The 21,592-nt window shown below is 36.5% G+C and overlaps 1 protein-coding gene across 1 annotated transcript; it reads left to right on the top strand.

Annotated features, from left to right (window-relative positions):
• Nucleotides 1-820: 820 nt before the first annotated feature.
• Nucleotides 821-1,390, top strand: LOC308419936 (ephrin-A5-like; the record flags this gene model as incomplete). Its single annotated transcript, XM_080915833.1, has 1 exon — nt 821-1,390. The coding sequence occupies one exon, from the start codon at nt 821-823 to the stop codon at nt 1,388-1,390; it is 570 nt and encodes a 189-aa protein (XP_080771959.1).
• Nucleotides 1,391-21,592: the final 20,202 nt, after the last annotated feature.

A 21,592-nucleotide genomic window follows, 5' to 3' on the forward strand; every position in this document is an offset into this window, starting at 1 on the left:
ATGGATTTCTGTATATTAAACCTTCCCTGCATCCCAGGGAAGAAGCCTCCTTGATCATGGTGAATGTGCATTTTGATGTATTTTTGGATTCGGTTTGCAAGCATTTTGTTGAGTATTTTTGCATCAATGTTCATAAGTGAGATTGGTCTGAAGTTCTCTTTCCTGGTAGAGTCTTTGTGTGGTTTAGGAACAAGGATGATTGTGGCCTCGAAAAATGAGTTAGGTAGTGTTCCATCTGACTCTATTTTGTGGAATAGTTTGGAGAGTATTGGTATTAGGTTGTCAATAAATGTCCGATAGAATTCTTCACTGAACCCATCTGGACCTGGGCTTTTTTTTGGTTGGAAAACTTTTGATGACTGATTCTATTTCTTTAGGTTTTATGAGATTATTTAGATGGTTTACCTGGTCCTGGTTTAACTTTAGTATCTGTTATCTGTCTAGGAATTCATCCATTTCCTCCAGATTTTCCAGCTTTGTTGAGTATAGGCTTTTGTAGTAGGATCTGATGATTTCTTGAATTTTCTCAGATTCAGTTCTTACGTCTCCACTTTCCATTCTGATTTTGTTAATTTGGAGGCAGGGTGGATCATCAGATGGATATTGATGAGTTCAAGGCAAAATTGGTTTTCATTAAAAAATTCCAGGTGCGAGTTTGTACCCCCGCCCCAGCCCACACTGCCTTCTCTTTCTTCTCCTCTTCCTCCTGTGCTCGCTGCGCACCTATGGCCCCATTCATCTTATTTATTCCTATTTATGCGGTGTCTGCTCTCTCTCCCCGGAGTGGCGCGGGGTGAGGGGGCTCCGCCGCTGGCTAGGCATGATGTTGCTTGTGGAGATGTTGACGCTGCTCTTTCTGGTGCTCTGGATGTGTGTGTTCAGCCAGGACCCAGGCTCCAAAGTCGTCGCCGACCGCCACGCCGTCTACTGGAACAGCAGCAACCCCAGATTTCAGAGGGGTGACTACCACATTGATGTCTGTATCAATGACTACCTGGATGTTTTCTGCCCTCACTATGAGGACTCTGTCCCAGAGGACAAGACTGAGCGCTATGTCCTGTACATGGTGAATTTTGATGGGTACAGCGCCTGCGACCACACGTCCAAAGGGTTCAAGAGATGGGAGTGTAACCGGCCTCACTCTCCAAACAGACCGCTGAAGTTCTCGGAAAAATTCCAGCTCTTCACTCCCTTTTCTTTAGGATTTGAATTCAGGCCAGGCCGAGAGTATTTCTACATCTCCTCTGCAATCCCAGACAATGGAAGAATATCCTGCCTAAAGCTCAAAGTCTTTGTGAGGCCAACAAATGACACCGTACACGTGAGTCAGCAGAGCCATCCCGCGGTGAGAACGCGGCAAGAACACCGAGGATACCCAGCCGCCTTTTAGCAATCCTACTGTTCCTCCTGGCGATGCTTTTGACATTATAGCACAGTGTCCTCCCGTCACCTGTCTCAGAGAACATCAGGGTCTTGGAACACCAGAGATCCACCTAACTGCTCATCCCAAGAAGGAACTTGTTATTGGTTTTTGGCAGATGTCAGATTTTTGTTTCCTTTCCTTCAGCCTGATTTCTAAGCAACAACTCGGAGTTGTTGGGGGTGGTTAACTAGTTGCTGCCTCCTTCACCCACCCTCCACCCCTTGCCCTTGACTCCTCCCACCGCCTTCCCAATTAAATGGAGTCCAGATAGAAATGCAGATTGTCTGAGTGACAGCAGAGGGTCTTTGCCTCCTGTGCATTCTCCTCTAGAGCTCACCTCTGTAAGTTAGCTCAGGGTGTAGACCAGATGCCCACAAGAACAGCGGCAGATGCAGCCTATAATGTCCAGGCCTGTGAGGGTGGCCTCTCATATACAGTACTTACACCTTCACGGTCAGGACGGTAAGGTGATTGTGTTGAGCGTGGTGTTGGCCTGTTAGGTCCACAGGGGTGCCGTTAAGAATAGCAATGTTATCCTACATCCTCTAGGAGTGTAGAAGTGAGCAGGCTTCTCAAAGGTTCAGATACTGTTTTTTATTCCATCAAATGGGACTGTCTTAAAGAGTTTTTTTTTGGGGGGGGGGGGCTGTGTTTTGTTTTGATTTTTGTTTTTTGCCAGCAAAACTTGGGCTGTGTCGAGGAAGCCTCTTCTCCCAGAAAAAGGGTTGGATGCAGGGATGCTAATACAGAGGAAGTGATCTGTTGCTGGGGGTGCGAGTGTCTTTAACTTTTAGTGACCGGGCCATGCGCACCTGAGGGTTTATTTTTTATTTTTTCCTTTGAATACAGTTCACCATGGTGCTACTACTTTTTTTTTTCTCTTTAGGAGTTCTAACAGGAATTTTTTTATGAATAAAGAAGAGTAAAAAGTTGTCAAAGGACACTGATTCCTTGCCCTAGGGCCCTCTCCTCTGCAGGTAATTGCTCCCGGAAGTTTCTTGAGATTTGAGTTCCCAAAATAACCACAGAAGGTCCGGATGACCTCTGTGGAATGTTTCAATGCCCTAGGTGTGCCCGGGTGTACGGCTAAAAAATGTATGATTCTTCCCCTTTGAATTTCCTCATTGTCCCCTTTTGAATTTTCTCATTCTCCCCCTGTCCTCCCCTCTTTTGTGGTTTTTGCCTTTATAAGCCCATTACAAGTTCAGGCCATTGTCGAACTCCTCTACCCCTGCGTGGTGTATGAGTCTCGACCCTAGCATGCTGGCCTGAGATCTCACTCTGTTTCACTTTCAATAAACTTCCTCGTGCGATTGCAGCAAGTCTGGTCTCGGTGCCTCGCTGGGTGCGCGCCTCTCCTGAGATTTGAGTTAGGGTCTCCCTTCGGGGGTCTTCAAAGTGACCTTCCCCAAGGCTGCCAAGTCAGGTTTGATGAGTAGAGTGGAATAGCTTCGGCTACTCCTCTGGGGACAGTCTGTGTAAGGAAAGAGAGTCTGGCCAGAGGAGGTGCGATTTGGCTTTGCTGGAGCTCAAGTGCGCTGTGGCCTTTCTCCAACTCCCACCCGATACCCACATTCCGCTCCGTGCTCCATGACCACGGGGGACTCAGACACAAACCCCTGTCACCAGGAGAGTCAGTCAGCACTACTTGGGAGGGCTAAAGGGAAATTTGGAATAAAAATTCCAAAGTTTGGAATAAGAAATTTCAAGTGTTGATTTTATGTATCCTTTCCCTTTCTGACCCAGCCTAAAGGTGGGGGGAACATGTGTTTATCTGTGGGAGATAAACAAGATGGAGTCCCAAAGACTTTGACAGAAAATACATTATTTAGATACACTTTATGCTGAGAGTGAGTATATATGCTTGTCCTATTTAAACTTGTGAGAAAAAGTGGTATCCCTTGATACATTTAGAAACACAGGGGTTATCTTGTTTCATAGTAGGGTTGGGGCAGAAGAATGAACACAGGTGACCCATATGCCAATAGACAAATACGCTTTTTACCTGTGATATAATCTTAGCTAATGCGCTTGTGCAGCGTTTTCAAGACAATTGGTGTCAGACATTTCTTGTCCAAAAATGCGCTGGTGGCTTTTTTGTGGTGTTGTTACAATCCTCTGTGGGCTTAGGATGTCAGTGCAGCGTGGTAGTTGGTTTAATTTTTAAAACAATGGAAGAACAGGAAGGGCAGCCCTGGAACCCCTCAGCCCCAGTTGCTCAAACCCCAGTGACCTTTGCCCCTGGTTGCCAAGGGCTTTGCAACATGAAGCAGGGAATAAAGATCTGTCTGTGTAGTGGATACTGTGTATCCTTTAATAGACCAGGTAATAGTTCCTGTTAGTTTTAGACTATTGTTTTGTACTTACTTTCTTGGGTGGCAGAGGAAAGAAATGTTAAAATCTTAAAAAAAACAAAATACAAAAAAAACTTCGTTCTTTAATTCTGTATTATTAGCAACCTCTGTTGTATATAGTGTTTGATAATAAAGTATTAATTTGAAAAAAAATTCCAAAACAGGCAGAGATACATAATGAGTCTCTCTCTTTCTCTCTCCTTCCCTTCCTCCCTCTCTCCTCTCTGTCTCTGTCTCTCTCTCTCTCTCTCTCTCTCTCTCTCTCTCTCTCTCACACACACACACACACACACACACACACACACACACACACAAACACACACACACACATACAACAAAATAGTATAACAGTAGTAATATCTTACAGAGAGCTATACATCTCACTTTTAAAATAAAAGGGAAGCTAGAAGTGAGACAGCAGTCTGCAAGAGAAAAGATTACAAAGTAGGGTGCCTGTATGTAATTACCACACACAATTCATATGTGTTATTCAGTGAGAAAGAAGAATGAACCACAGGAATATGAAGTCCTAGAATCTACCTTCTACCTATACCTGTGGGCAACAAACTACAGCTAAACTGTGTCTGTGTCCAAAATAACTCAGTGCTGTCAACATATTCTTCCCAGACTTCTGGGACTCTGAAAGGAGCAAGCACTGAACAGGAATCTTGAGTGGCAAAATTTTGGGAAACAAAAAAATTAACTATCTTCTCCCTGATATGATCTTAGATAAGGAAATTTTTGTAAAAATTTTCTGTAAAAAATGTTGAAAAATAAATTTAATATCAATCAGGAGCTCTACACTGCCTTTGAATATTCAGTTCCCAAATAAAAGACACAAACAACTTTTTTATTTAGGATAAGCCTTTATAAGCACTGGAGCTGGGCAGATATCTATCCTCTATGCCATTATGTCTATTTTTTTTTTTTTTTTTTTTTGCCAATAACCCAACTATGTAATAAGCCATGCATTGTTTGAGCTGTTCTTAACTCCAGTTAGCCATCCCTCATGGCCATTATTTTAAGATTCTTACCCCAAGATATATTTTCTCTTCACCTTCTTCTCCTCTTTATATTCATCTCTGAACCAAAGCCAGGAACCCCAAATCCCAGCTATATCTCTTCTGCCTAACTATTATCTGTCAGCATCTTTTATTAACCAATACTTTTAAATTAAGGAGCAGGGTCATATTCTATGTGCAGATTCTCTTTATCCTGGGGGCAATCAGTCCTTAGGGACCAATAGTTAACATTCCATCATAAGCAGCATCAGACCAACACTCTACAAAATTTCTTTGTTTTGTTAAAAAAAGTTTTTATGAATATTTTAAACTTTTTGTGAAATGTTTTTGTAAAAATTTTTAACACCACCTTTATACTTTGAGTTTGTTCCCTGTGTCTAAGAGCTTTTGGGTGCAACCTATGTTGCATATGCTAATGCCAAATGTGAGCATGTAAGCTACGAGGAAAATGTGAAGAGAAAGTAGAAAATAGAAATAAAGAGAGACATGTTGGATTAGACTGGAAATTATTTAGTCTATCAGAGAGAAAACAGCTTTCTTCACACTTAACTATTTCACAAAATTAAGCTAGTTGAGCTTGTTTTAAAGAACATCTAAAATCATATCTAGGAACAGGAAAAGAATGTGAGAAAAGCTCTATGTACAAACACAGCACACAGTAACCATTAAAAGCTCACAGGTTTGAGGTTTGTATTATAAAGTAATCTGGCATACGGGAGTGAAACTTAATGGTAAGAAAATGGTGTCTATGCTCTGAAGATTATTTAGCTATATGAAATTGTCTCATGTTGGCTTTTTTTTTGGTTTTTCTATAAAATATGAAACAAAAATCTTATGTCCCTTTGCCTACAAATAAAATACCAGGGTAAGGATGAATGGGGGCATCACCTTCTCTTTCTAAACCATTCCAATAAGTTTTGCTTTCAGTGGATCTTTACCAAACAAAATCGTTAAGGAATGGTTGACTATCAAGCCTTAATAAGAACACAGACATAAGTGTCAAGACATGTAGCTTCCTAGACTTGGGTAAAATTTTCAATATTTGTATTACTCATTCCACTATGGATAAAAAGAATACCAGAATATATATTCAATGCCAATTCATTGTTTTGGGCACTTTCTCTAAAAAGTCCTTCCATGTCAAATACTGTATATTCTACAGACAAAACTGAAATTCTTAATGATTCAAATTTAACCCAAGTTGTAAACTAGTACAACCACTCTGGAAATCAGTCCGGTGATTCCTCAGAAAAGTGGACATAGTACTACCTGAAGACCCAGTTATTCCACTTCTGTGCATATACCCCAGAGAAGCTCCAACATACAACAAAGACACATGCACCACAATGTTCATAGCTGCCCTATTTATAATAGCCAGAAGCTGGAAATAAGCCAGATTTCCTTCAGTAGATGAATGGATACAAAAATTGTGATACATTTATACAATGGAGTACTACTCAGCTATCAGAAACAATGACTTTTCGAAATTCTTAAGAAAATTGATGCATCTAGAGAATATCATCCTCAGTGAGGTAACCTCATCACAAAAGAACATACATAATATGCAGTAATTGATAATTGGATACTAACCCCAGAAATCTCAGAACACCCCAGAAACAATTCACAGACTGTATAAAGTTCAAGAAAAAGAAAGAAAGAAAGAAAGGAAGGAAGAAAAAAAGAAAATAAAAAACCATTATGCTTAATCTTTACACACCAAGAAAACTTTGACTATTTCCAGGTTACATCCTGTTTTACATGTACTTTATGCTCATTGTAACTAGTAAGATCTTAATGCACACTATCAAACCTTTAAAAAAACCAAGTACTGACAAAAATGTATTCGTATACTTTTATGCAAAAATGATGCTTAAAATGTGTACATTTCTTTGTTTTTTAAAACAAAGTTGTTCAATTAAAAAAAAATTAACCCAAATAAGCACTAAGTAGAAATCTAAAGTCAGACCCCAGTCACTCAAAAGCCCAGATGTCTTCTACATTATCTTTCTGTTTTACATAGCACTCTAATACCCAAAGAGAATACAATTGATTGCTGTTTTTTCTTGCCTTCTCCCCCCAAGCATCAGTTTACATTTCACCCTTTGTAGAATACGTAAATATATAGTGAGTGAGTATGAAATATAGATAGATGATTGATATAAAAGATAAGTAGATTTACAGATAAATACATTTGCAGATAGATATAGATAGATAGATGATAGATAGATAGATGATAGATAGATAGATAGATAGACAAACAGACAGACAGACAGACAGATGATAGATAGATAGATAGATAGATAGATAGATAGATAGATAGGTAGATAGATAGATAGATAGATAGATAGGTAGGTAGGTAGGTAGTTAGGTAGATAGATAGATAGGTAAATAGATAGTTAGATAGAGACAGACAGAGAGACAAACACCGGGTAGAGTTTTATATTTTTAAATATTAAAATTTTTATAATACTTCATTTATTGGTATCACTTTTTCCTTTTGGTTAAGTGAATTTTAATAAGACAGTAGTTCAACACATCATCCTCAAATTCTCAAAATGAGATTTTTTTCAGCTCTAATGTTTGCTCTATTGCTGAGCTCAATGAATGTGCTAAGAACCAATCGACCAATATGCAAAATCACATCTCATTTAAACTAAGCTATGCCAAGTAACTTTTAAGACTGTATGACAACCTGAAATTATTTCTAATTAGTGTAATTTCATCAGATGGACAAGTGTTATGCACACATTCTAGATTTGAATATCTGGGGATTAGGGAAATAATCAATAACTTTGATTTACAACAGCTTTACTGTTAGTTTCCTTCTGAATCCTTGCTTCATCCTTACTAATACATTCCTGACAAGTTTTGTCAGGCTTAGCTAGCCAAGCCTGAAAGAACAGGTGGTTGACCTCCCTCCACCTATGTGTGACAAAGTATTTATTTCTACAGTCTCCTGCAAGTAGAAACCCAAGAATGTGGGCTGGGCTGATCAGCAATCCCTGTCTGATTGCTTTAATGACAGAATCCAGATGATCTAGATAATGTGGGTGTTGCTAATGTGACATTAGGGTCATTCATTCACTCATCTATTCATTGAGAAGTTAATAACAACTTAATTGATAGGCATCATCCTAGGTATTAAAATTACAAATGTGAGAAAGATGCTATATTGTCCTTTAAAAGGATATGCATTAGTATAAACAGGAGACCAAAATGTGATAAAACATCAGATGTGCATCCTGTGGTGAGCTCTGTAATAGTTCTGCTAATGGAACTGAGTTTGCTGTAAGGTGACCAAAGCTAGTCCTGATGAATTTTCTTTAAATCTCGAGAAAAAACTAACATGTACAGCAGGTCCCTAGAAATTCACATTCAGGTTTGCATGTACCACAACTCTAAGAATGTCTTAAAGTGCATGTAACCACCCAAAGTAAGAAAGTTCACAATAACATAAAGGAACATGAAAATAATCTAGGATAACAATTACATAAATTACACTGTAATAAAACAAGAAGAGATGTCAGGGCACTAGGCCAGGGTTGATTAACAATGAACTTTACAGCTAAGCTTTGCTAAGAACTTAAGCCGTTGTGAACAATGACCAATTGTCAAATAGATTTTGTCACATATTTTCAATTTGAAAAAAAAAAACTTTATGGCAGAAAAACAAGAACGGATTTGTGAAGACAATTCATGGACTACTAAAAAACATGGGTGGAAAATTACAGAAGTTACATGGAATCAAAGTAAGACAGAATGTTGAGAATAACTTTTTTTTAAAAAATGAGATTATATGGTATATAAAAATGAAAAGCATGTATCTAAAATAATCTGCTAGATTTCTGGCTTGAATGGAGCTATGCATCAGTAAATTCCATTAAGATTAAATAGAATTAATGAATTGCTGAAATCAGCGAAATGAATTAACTTAAACAATTTAACAGTTTAGAAACTGAAAGATGGTATACAGACATGCTGGGCCAGAATAGAGTAGTTGCAGTCTCACTTTTGATGAAAAACTGTGTTTTCATAATACCTGAATGTTTCCCCAGTACTAACATTGGGCTCATTCCTTTACTGAAAAGACTTAGGTAATCTAAAAACAATGTCCCAAATCCTCAATGTCTGCCTAAAGCCTCCTGCTGTGTTTCTATGATCACACGGTGGGTGCATTTAAAACAGGCCTACCATCTGAGTTTTGGATCTTGACCAAGATGACAACAGATGCTGGCGAGGATGTGGAGAAAGAGGAACACTTCTCCACTGCTGGTGGGGTTGTAAACTGATACAACCACTCTGGAAATCAGTCTGGTGGTTCCTCAGAAAAATAAACATAGTACTACCTGAAGACCCAGTTATTCCACATCTGGGCATTTACCCCAGAGACGCTCCAACATACAACTAAGATACATGCACCACAATGTTCATTGCAGCTCTATTTATAATAGCCAGAAACTGGAAAGTACCCAGATGTCCTTCAGTAGATGAATGGATACATAAATTGTGGTACATTTATACAATGGAGTACTACTCAGCTATCAGATACAATGACTTAACGAAATTCTTAAGAAAATGGTTGCATCTAGAGAATATCATCCTAGGTGAGATAACCCAGTCACAAAAGAACAGACATAATATGCAGTCACTGATAATGGGATACTAACCCCAGAAAGCTCTGAACACCCCAGAAATAACTCACAGACTGTGTAAAGTTCAAGAAAAAAAAGAAAGAAAGAAAAAGAAAAAAACAAAAAAGAATATATTTTAATTAAAATAGAACTGTATCACATCCCCCCTTCATCCCTCCAGCCCCTCCCAGTTTCTCTCCTATCCCCTCAAATTAATAGCCTCTTTTCCTATATTATTGTTACATATATATATATATATATATATGTGTGTGTGAATGTATATGTATGCACAAATACTTAATTACAACCTTAAAAATGTATTTGTATACTTTTATGCAAAAATGCTTAAAATTTGTGCATTTGTCTTTGCTTTTTAAAATAAAGTTTTTCAATAAATAAATAAATAAATAAATAAAACAGGCCTACCTAATAATAAATTATAGAAAATCTTGTTCATTATTCATTCCAAATCTAAGGTGAGTTATCCAAGAATAGAAAATTCTTCTAGATCAAATAAACGTAACTTTGAAACATTGAGTGTGTAGGTTTCTCCTTTATTGACTGATTGACTAAGGTATTTAATTTTGTGCACATTTTTACTGGTAAGGGGAAAAAATCTTAGTCACAGCAAAATTTAAAATAATTTGAATAAGAGATGTGTTATAAATTAGGAAAGGACAGAAAAAGGGGGTCTAGATATGATAAATTGCAGAAGCAAAACATATTTGATTGATTTATGGTTACTTCTTTATCTATGAAAAAGCCCTTGTTAGATATCCTGTAATAATATAATCATAGTCTACTTGACTCCTTAAAATTAGCTGACGTCACTTTTCTGTCTAATAAACATTCACCAGAAACGACCCACACTAAGTCTGGTGTATATTTGCAGTTATGATTCAAGATAGGTATCACTTGTGTTTTCAACAGACTGGACTGTAGCTAATATTAAGGCTTAGTTAATTTTACCTGCTCAAAAATTCCCAATCTCCACTGCAAATTTGTCCTAACACTGTTAATAATAAAAAATAACATTAAAATATGTGTATTTGGACTTGGATTGAAATACTTATATTTACATATAATTTAGTGCACAATAAGTTATTTTGTTATAATTTTTATTTCATTTTCTACAATGACCTAGATAAACAGACTTCAGAAAATGGAAGCAAAATGAGTTTCAGTGTAACCTACTAAAATCAACAATCGTCTTTTTCTGGAAACAGGAAAATACAGTGTTGCCATTATTTTTGTTTCTTATAATTATAAGAAAAATATAATTTCTTCTAATTGCTTGAAGACTATCTACATAAGATAAGCATGCATTTTTATTAAAATATAAAACAACCCACTTTGCCATTCCCAGAAAAGTGAAACGTGATCCAGACACGGGGGAAACTTTTTCTAAGTTCTGCTCCAAGGCTCCAGGAGAGCACTCAAAGATAAGATGCAGAAGAAAGTGTAGTTCAGATTATGAACATATTTCAAGTTTAAAGTATTTTACTGGTAGCATATGGGGACAGAAAAAGAAGACGCAATCTGGGTAGAAAACCAAGCATTTGCAAGTAATAATAAAGGATTGAAAAACTGAAAATACTAAAGTGGGCTTAACTTTGTGAGGCAAAGTCTCCAAGCACTAGTCCTTTTTGACAATGGGATCAACTCTATACTACAGCTTTGGTTCTTGAGGAAAAAAGAAAATTTAAAGATTTTCATAGACTCAAACAAATAAGCCTGATAATTATTTCCAAGTTGAAAATAAATCACAGGTTTTGCACTATATTTGTATTCACTTAAAAAAGTTATTTTCATAAAGAAATAAATTCTCAGATATTTTCTGTCACAAATCTCTGTTATACTTGAGAATTAATTGAACCCCCAAAGAGTTTTATGTATATGAATTATATCATCTATCAATTGTTTTCATATTAAAAATTAGGAATAAGGAATAAAAATATTTCTTTAATAGTTATAATAAATCAACAAAGTTCAGAAGTGCCCATCTGCAATTCTAGTTCTTGTGAGGATCTGAAGTTCAGTGGCATGGCTTCAATAGTATCTCACAGGACCAAAAGCATTACACATTAGCAGAGCTTTTATATATATATATATATATATATATATGCACACACACACATATATGTATAATGCTAGAAAAAATAGTAGCCATATTTTATATTTTTTAAAATTCCATTGATGCCTGTATTAGTAAATGAAAACCCTAATATTTTGAGTTCAATTTATAAGATAATGAGCATAGAAGTGGTAAACAGCATATTAGTATTATTGTATAAGTACTTTCATCTCTACCTGTGCTACAAGAAAATGTTTTGGGAAACATGACCACACACAATTTTAGTAAGCTTTTCATCTCTAATTACTACTTCAAAATTGATCACAGTTCTCCAAAATGGAAAAAAAAACCCATAGGATTCTCTTTCTCTATTAGAGAATTCAGTCATTGTTGTAAACATCATATGTTATGATGTATAAACAGGGATAGAGGACTTAGCATAGGTTATTCTACTGATCATTGTATTGACTTTGGAAAATTGTTGTTCTACAAGTTATTAAAAATGTTAGCCAACCTTGGTTTTGTGTTAATTTGGATGTTTGAAAAGGGCAATATAGTGAGAATTTTGGTTTCTTAAAAAACTCAGTTATGTGATATGTATAAATCCCAGGTTTGGGATAAGATACTGTTTCACAGTGCATGATTATGATTTGCCTCATGCACTAGCAGGGGTGCAATTTTTGCCCACTGCAGATAATTTTAATTCTGGAAAGGATATAAATAGGAGAGCCCTAAGAGGACCTGGGGCAGCTGCTGCTCTCCTTTCTGTTTCTGGTTCCAATTGTTTTTGTTAGTTGAGAAGAAGAGGTTGATGATATCCTGTCAATGAAGATTGGACTTGCATCAAGAAATCCAATGCCCCTAACCAGCAGGAAGTAGTTTATTTTATAAGAGGCCTACACACCTGTTCCCCTGTAACATTTTTCCTCTTCTACATAGTGTTGGAGGTCTGGAATGGATCAGAGAGGAATAAAGATTAGAAGGGAGGTAGAGGTATGAAATAGCACCATAAAGTACCCAACCCCTGAAATTACAACAACAAGTGGCACCCAGTGTGTAGATATACAGAATAGAAAACTTGGTTTCTAATGTGGTAGAGAAGAAGGCAGGGTAAAATGGAGTATATATACTGTTTCAGAATCTCAACAAAAGGTTTGTTGTTGTTGCTGCTGCTGCTGCTGCTGCTGCTGCTGCTGCTGCTGCTGGAGCTACTGGGGTCTCTCCTGTTGTGCTTCCAAAGGGGATTTTTTTGGTTTTGGTTTTGTTTTCTGCCTCTTTCTATATTCTGTCTCAAAACAGATTGTGAGAATAGCTGAACAATTGGAAAAACTGCAAGTGAAAATGTGTCAGGACCCATCTAGGATACAATAAGACTGGTAGGTGGTCTTGCTGTAGGTTTTTTTTTAGCATGGCTTATGATGGTTGAGCTCTGTGAGGCAAGGTCCCATAGAGACTTCACCCCAGGATTGCTTTTGCAACTGATATGATATATAAAGGTTGGTATTAGCCAACCTTTTTGGGCAGATTTCTGCAGATCAACAAAGATATACTGTCTTGTAGTGATGCTATATAGACAAAACTAATTTCTCAATTCCTAATAAAGAGCCTATAAGAAATCCTAAATTATACTAATAATTATTAAGCCCTTTATAATAGAACTGTTATTAAAGTTCTCTCTGATATTAAAAACTACAACTAGACCTCCACCAGTCCTCATGTGCCAGTTAATTTCCTCTGAGATAGAGAGCAGGCATTTACAATTTAGAACATATTCCAAGAGGCTGTAAAACAATTAACCAAAGGTCATAAGAGGGAACTAATGATTTATTATAGATGCTGGAACAGAAAATGAAATATTGAAAGGGTTTATCTATACAAACCTTCAATAATAACTTAGTCACAAAAATTATTGATTTTAAATTTCAATGTACCTGTAGAGCTAGTGATGAATAATAAATGTCTAGTCTTAATGGGGACATATTAAACAAACATCTCTGTTATATACTTCTTTTTCAATTTATAATTTGAATTTATGTTGAGCTTTTAGCGAACTTTTGTTTAATAAAGAAGGATGCTTGGAAAAATTTTGTGATCTATTCCCCTAGAAAAGGTACAAAAAACTAGAAGTGATTACATTGCATCAGCATTATTGTATCAATGATGGGGGAAAGAGCAAGATTAGGAGGAAGGAACAAAATAGCATAGTAGAATTACTTAGAAATTAAAAGGGAACTCAGAAATAAAAGAAAATTTTAGAGAGAATTTTTAGAGGGGAGATTTTGTATTTTTGGTGAACTTATTATTGTTAGGTCCTAGTCCAGTTAATTAGAGAAACAAGCTTTGTTTAGCCTCTTCTATATGTTTTCCAAGTTAAGCAGAAAGTAAATAGCTAGAAACAGCAACACTTGTCCCTTTAAATATACTGATGTAGATAGGTAGTCTTCGAACACTTCTGAGATGTACAAAATATGACATTTAGTACATTTTAATAATAAATGTTTTCCTGACAGACATATCTGCTCCTGGCAGCACCAAAAATCTACTTCAAAGATGATCAGCAGATGGGCACAGAGGAACCTCCACATGGATTTTGCTTCACATGTGGCAGTCCTGGCCAGTGAGCCAAAAAGCGCCCTTACCTTGACTGATGACAACAGGCTACCCAAAATATGGACAAGCAGGACATTGGAAAGTTGACTCTCTGACTTCACAGAGATAATACAGGCCAACCCTTCAAAATTCCTCCTTCACAGAAAATTCTGTCAGATATCCTGGGCCTGTCACCCAAAGATGAATGCTCCAATAATACAGAGAAACCTTGGGTGACAAAGAAGACAGCCAGCAGTCCCTGTCATTTCTACAATTTTGGAAGCTGCTTTCTCTGCACTTTTTGTTTACTTGGGAAAAATTTATCCTTCCCAGGTCTCTGATGGGGTTGAAGGCTAGATAGTTATAGTGTTACAGTTTTCTTTACTGAAGATTAAAGACATTAAAGCTTCCGTTATTTTAGGGTCTAAATGGATGTTTTTAGGTTGGCAAGTGAAAGTTATGATAAGAAAATGATTTAGGTACAAAACTTTGGACTCACCAGGATGAGATAGATAGCGGAATACTTTCTCCATGGCTTCCAAATACATATGGACTGGACATTATACGTATAATATTTACTTGATAGTTTTCGTAATTGATCTTCCTGTATATAGTTTATTAATGTTAGAGAAAAAGCCATTGTTTGGACTTACAAGGAAATATAGTGAGAATTTTGTTTTTTCAACCCAGTTATATGAATATGCTTTTCTAAAAATACCTGGTATGGAATAAGATGATGCTTCACAGAAGATAATTGTGATTTGAATGATTTTTTTTTTGCCGGCTATTTGTAGATGGTTTAATTCAAGGAAGCTGGAAAGGACATAAATGGGGGAGGGCTGCATCTCCCCCCCCCCAGTACTGCTCATCAACATTTGATTTTGATAGAACTTTGCAACTGAAAGTAACACTAAGATCATCCAGTGAAATCTAAATTGTCTCTTTACTGGTGCCTTGTTATGCCAGAATTGTTTGAGCACAATGCTCACAGATGCTACCACAAAGGAGAATGCATCAGCCTTCCACAAAGCTGATCCTATGCTAGTGCTCTTATATTTTCAGTTTCAGGATAGTAGTTCTCCATCTTACATAATCATGAGTGTAAACTTTACTCAAAGGAACCTGCTATATAGCCCAGTGCTTTGCCATTCCATGAGATCTTTTGGAAATAGAACCAGAGAAATAAGTTGGTGCAATAGAAGCTGAGATTTAAGGAGAAAACACAAAATCCCAACCTTTAAAATAATATTAATGCTTTCTTATTTTTCATTATAGGCATGCCACATAAATAAATATACCTCCTAGCAAAATGAGCCAGTTTCTTGCTGTAAATAAATTCATACCAAATTTTTCTAACTTGTATTAATAAAATACATACCAATTACTGTATACACATATATATCATTATTACTTCGTGTAAATTATTTTTATCAAATATTGCTTTTAATTTAGTTTTCAAACAATAAAATACATTTTTCCTTTTTAATTAAAATATTTATAGATAAAGCTACAGCCTTCTCTGATTTTATCTCAAATCTAAGTCTGTCTCCTACCTCCTATGAGATAGTCACTGAAAAGCCAAGCTTGGTTCTTCCCTGGTACCTACAAGATAATTTTATACACAGATATAAGCCCAAAGAAAAATATTTCACAGTTTGTATACATTTCTATGTAAAAGGTGGCTAGATATAGAACTCATTTTGTAATATACAGCTTTTGCTGAATAAAGTTAATTCATTCATTTCAATTGCTTATAGAATTCTATGATAGTGCTATGCTAAATTTTATATAGTGACCCCCGGGTGAGCATTCAGGTTTATTTTTAAAATTACCAACAATGCTGTATTAATATTGTGCTTGTTTCTTTTTTTTTTAATATATACTTATGTTTGTCAAGGGTGTATCTAGAAATGAAATCACTGGCAATAGGGTGTTTGCAATTTGAATCTTAATAGATATTGCCAAACTGCCTTCTAATTAGCATTGATTATCACTCCCATAGAAGTGTATGAAAGTAGCCTTTCCCCGTAGCTCAAATTGCATCACCTTTGAGAAGTTCTACTCATCCTCGGCATCAGCAGTAGTATGCACTTGCCTCTGTCTCTGTCTTTGGTCACTTACATTTTCCTGAAGTCTTTTATCTTACTAGCCTTATGAGTTTATTTTATATGACATATTTAATTTTTATGTTGGGTCTTCGACTATTTGGTATTTTCGGTTCAGTTATTTCTGCACCTTAAGTTTCAATTTCTTTTTTGTTGAATATATTGTTAATATTTTCTTAATCAAATTTTATTTTAATAATGCCTCTGTTCATGGAACTTTTAAAGTTTTTAAAAATCAACTTCATGTACTTTTTTCTTCATAAGCATGGGTTTGGGACACATATGCATTAAAATAATTCCTATTAAAAATAAAATGATACTTTTTGTCCTTTATAGATCGTGGATATTAATTTGTTACTAGATGAATAACCGACAAAGATTTTTTTTCTCCTACTTTGCAGGATGTCTCTTCATTCTGCTGATGATGTTTCCTTTGATGTTCACAACTTTTAAATTTTGTCTAAACCCATCTGCCAGTCCTTGCTATTATTTTCTGACCTATTTTCCTACTAGAGAAGCCATTGCCTCTAGGGATATCTCAATTGTTATGATTTCCTTTACTTTTGTCAAAGTTTCAAGTATTACATGAAGAGCTTGATACATTTAAAATTGATGCTTTTGTATGCAAAGTGAGAGTCAGGAACCTCCTTCCAATCCTCAGTGTATGGATATTCATTTTCCCTGATACAATTTAGTAAAAGGGCTGACTACTTTTAAACATATATTTTGGCTACCTTATTTGAAAAACAGATGTCTTAGACTGCATGGATTTATTTCTAGAACCTTTTGTTCATTGGTCTACGAACTTAATTTTCTGCTGATACTGTGCTGTTTTTTGTAGACCTTTGGTTGGAATATAAATTATCCCAGTCAGTAAAATTGATATTCCTCAGTAGAAATTCCTCAGCAACTAATAACAGACTTTATATGTCACCTTACTATACTAGTCTTAGAATCAGTCAACATGCAGCAAACACAATTGTACATCAGGTTTATTTATACACTATTCACAACAATTTGCACCAATGGATGTATGAATCAAGAAATGTAGTAACAGGTATTGGAACAATAAAATGATATCAATTTCAGGAAAAGTGGAACTTGAAACCATCATGTCTAATGAATTATGCAAAATTTCAAGAGTCTAACACCTGTTTTTCTCATATGAAGAAAAGTGACTATTTTGGGGAGGCACATTACCATGGGAAGGGGATGAAAAGGCAATAGGGTACAAATATGGTGACAGTTATGTTCATGTATAAAAATGTCACAGTGAAACCCATACTTGGATAAATATATGGTAATAAAATGTATTTCATTCTTCTATATCTTCAAATAATTTAAATGTGGTTATTTTATTTGCCCTGTTTTGGGCTTAAGTTGGTCATCTGTCTACCTGAATGCACTTCTGTGTGAACTAGCTAGATTTGCTACAAGGTCCAGGGTTACAGAGGAAGGGTTGAGGGACCTTCAACCCGGGATACCTCAAATATGAAGATGACAGGAATAAGAATTTATTACCCTGACAATTATCAGGCTTTGCTCCTTGCTTGACTTTATAAGGTTCCCCTACCCTACCCTACAGCCTTGAATAGGTAGATAAAGCATCTTCCAACATCCTAGCCCCAGCCAAGGTACACAAAAACCTTGCCCCAGAGACCCTGGCCACCTCCCCTGGGGTATGAATACCCCTTTCTCCCCACACCACGCCCAATAAATAAACCAGTTCTCTTAAGTTGTTCCTAGTGTGGGTGTCCCTCCTACCCCACCCCCACCCCCAGCACGCAACAGCAACAGAGATCCTGCACTGTACTCAACCTTCCCTAGCTACAGTTCCATCCCTCCAGTCCAGCTCAGTTTACAACAGGCCTGGCAACCCTAAGGGAGAAACAGAGATTGGGTAGCTGACAGCAACTGTTTATTTGATATAGGCAGGCTGACAGAAAACCATCTCCTGCAATCTTGAATAATGAGGTATGCAGTTCAACTTCTATTTAAAGTACTACCTATGTTCCATTCTAAAGCCTCATGTACAAATGCTTCTTTGGGACTTTTTCCTGTGTTCATCCTTTGCCTATCCAAAACTCCATGCTTAGTAAGCAAAACGTTTTGTAGTCATTTGAATTTCTGAGAGCCCATCTTTCTCTCCTTTGTTTTCTATACCAAAGACAGACTGACTTTTATTGTATATTTACATTCCTATTTAGAATCATTTTGCTAAACTCTTTGGAAATGTCAAAAATTTAGGGAGGAATTTTATTACTTTTTGTATTAATTTGGAAAGGGAGCCATCTTTGTCTAGAGTACATTTATTTGACGGAGCCTATCTTGGACCAGCAAGGTCCATCAGTAGGTAAAAGCACTTGTTACACAAGAATGTCAACCTGAGTTCAATTGCTAGAATGATCTGTGGAAAGAAAGAACCAACTCCTGAAGATTTCTTCTGACCTCCACATAAAACACTAACACACATTGGCATACACACACACACACACACACACACACACACACACACATACACACACCAACACACACATCAACATATACATTAAATAAAAATTTAAAAAATTAAGAACATGTGTACATCTTTTAGACTTCGGTGCAATAATGATCTAACAGTAAAGTTCCAATGTACTTGTGTGTCTGTGATGGTCCATACTGGTTTCCAGCTTGACAGTTTGATCACCCAGGGAACAATCTTCTGAGCATGCCTGTGAGAATGTTTCTAGATTCGGGTCAGTAGGAGCATACATTAGGTGGGCACCATCATATCATACCCTGGCATCCTAGACTGAAGACAAGCTGAGCACCTGCATTCATCTCTCTTCTTCCTGACTGTGGGTGCAGTATGACCAGCTGCCTTTGTTCCTACCTTTATTAATTTCCCACAACCAGAGACTGTATCCTAGAGCTGCAAACCAACAGTTGCACTTTCTTAAGCTGATATTACTACAGCAAGAAAAATAACCAACCCAACACTGTTCCTTATCATTGGATTGTAAACACACCATGACAGCTTATGCGTGCAGGGTTTTAAAAGCTAAAACAGAAGGATATGTTTGAGACCAGCTAAGGCTAACATAACAAGATCCTATCTTTAAAAATAAGGCACGAGGAGTTTTAAAATCATGAGAGAACTATTTATTGTAAAAGCTCAACCTATTAAGATAAATGCCTTATCAGTGCTATGAGTCTGTTTGAACTAATAATGTTTATTGCTCCAAATAACAAGACTACACTTTTGCAAAACTGTACATATTCAGAGTAACTTATCAACCTCATCTAGTTAACAAGCAGAGAAAAACACTCATGTCCTACATGGCGTTTCCAAATATTTCCACCATTTGGAACCTGATTAATTCCAAGTTATCTTGAATAGTGGTTATTATGACTCTTTAAATTTGCAATACCCCCTTGTTCCTTTATATCTATTAGGGCTTTGTACCCCAGTTCAAACTATTTAGTTTCCAAATAAAAGACACAGAGACCTTTATACTTATAATAAGCTTTAAAGCACTACAGATAGGCGGACAACCCTGTAAGCCATCTTGTCTGCTTCCCTGTCAAAATCCCTTAGATATCACCTGCCATGTATTTCATTTGAGCTGCTTCTGCTCCATCAGGCTAGCCCTCATGACTACATGTTCAGGCTAGCCCTCATGACTACATGTTCATGATCGATGTTGCCTACCCCAAGGTGACGTCCTTCTCTTCGCTTCCTTGCCCTAGCCCATGGTCTCAAGCCTGGGAACCTTTCGCCCAGTTACCTCTCTTCTGTCCAGCTCCATGCTGTCAGCAACTTTTATTATCCAAACAGGTATAACTGTGGGGGGAGGAGTCCTGTATGTGAGAATATGATCATCTTGGGGCAACCAGACCTTGGGATACAGAAGTTAGCATCTGAATACACAGCAATAGATCAAACTCAACAAACTTGCTTCTCTCTCATGAGAGTCTCAGGAATTCTTTACACAGCACAGAATAGTAAAAATATCATCTAGACTTTGCGTCCCATCAAACTCTGTCCCAGATTAGCTTCCTAAAACTGCTCAGACCTTATTTCTCTAAACCAATCTTTTGCAGTTAACTTCTTTTACCTTAACTTCTGTTCAACTTATCTGACCAAGGAAAGACGCAGAAGTTGTAACCCATTACAGTAAGTTAAAAAAAAAACAACAAAATTTCTTTTAAATTTTAGTTTAAAATAAGTCCTGTATATTGTATCTCCAGATTAATATCTTGACAACAAGGTCTTTGAAAGAGAAAATAATTTGCTTTTATTCTTTTACTTTTATTTCATTTTTTTTCCTAGAAGCAATCTAAATTGCCCTAATCTTCCTAAAATATATTCTTAATTGATGTTTATGAATAATACTGTGAGATACTTGTCAATACTACACGTTTTATGGTATGTACACTGAGTATACCAAATCACCAAATTAAGTCTTCCAGTTTGAAACTCCCTTAGCAGTGCTAGGAACTAAATCCAGGATGTTATTCATGCTAGGCAAGCACTGGACTAGAGCTAGATCTCCAGCATCAGCTTAAGGTTCTTTAGGCACTATCTTCCCTTTGCCCCTCTCAGTCTCACTCATCCCAGATAGTTTCACTTGGTTATAAAAGGTTGACTTTTACACATTCCACATGCACATAAGATTGCACAACGTTTGGCTTTCTATATCTATTTTGGCATGTTTTCCATAATGCCGGCCAGTTCCTGCAACACTGTTTCAAATCACAGGAATTTCCTTTCTGAATGATTCTATGGCATATATTATATAAATACACCATATGTTCTTCTGTTTTACCATGGCACTTACTACTTCTGTATTTTGGCTGCGCCCAACAACACTGAAATGAACATAGAAAGCATCTTCAGAACGTTCAGATGCATTCCAAGCAGTGTGATGCTAAATTATATGGCCATTTTATTTTAATTATGAGGAAACTTCTAAGAGATTTTCCAAATGGGTTTCATTAGATTTTATGAAAATCATCTATCTTAATATATATAACTTTTAAGCCTACTTATAGTTTCCTTTATGTCCTTCTATAAATTTGGCCTATATAAAAGGAAAGATGTACATCTTATAGAAGTATTTTATTACATTATCAGGTCTATTTAGGGCACCTTACGTTATAACAGTAATGAAATGAAATTTTCTGGTTTGAATCACTGATTTCTTTTATACAGGAACCTATGAGTTCATTTGTGTTGATCATGAATGTACTGTTACTATACCTTCTTACTTTCCTTGCATATTAACTAATCTACTTGGGTTCACTAGGCCTTCAACAGTTGATAGAATTATCTTTCTTTTCTGTATTTATCCTGATTCCAAGAATTTTTTCATAGCAGCTTTTCTACCTTTGGTCAGAAAAGAGCATGAGCTA

Source organism: Micromys minutus (assembly GCF_963924665.1).
Source record: "Micromys minutus genome assembly, chromosome: 4".
Classification (NCBI taxonomy): Eukaryota; Metazoa; Chordata; class Mammalia; order Rodentia; family Muridae; genus Micromys; species Micromys minutus.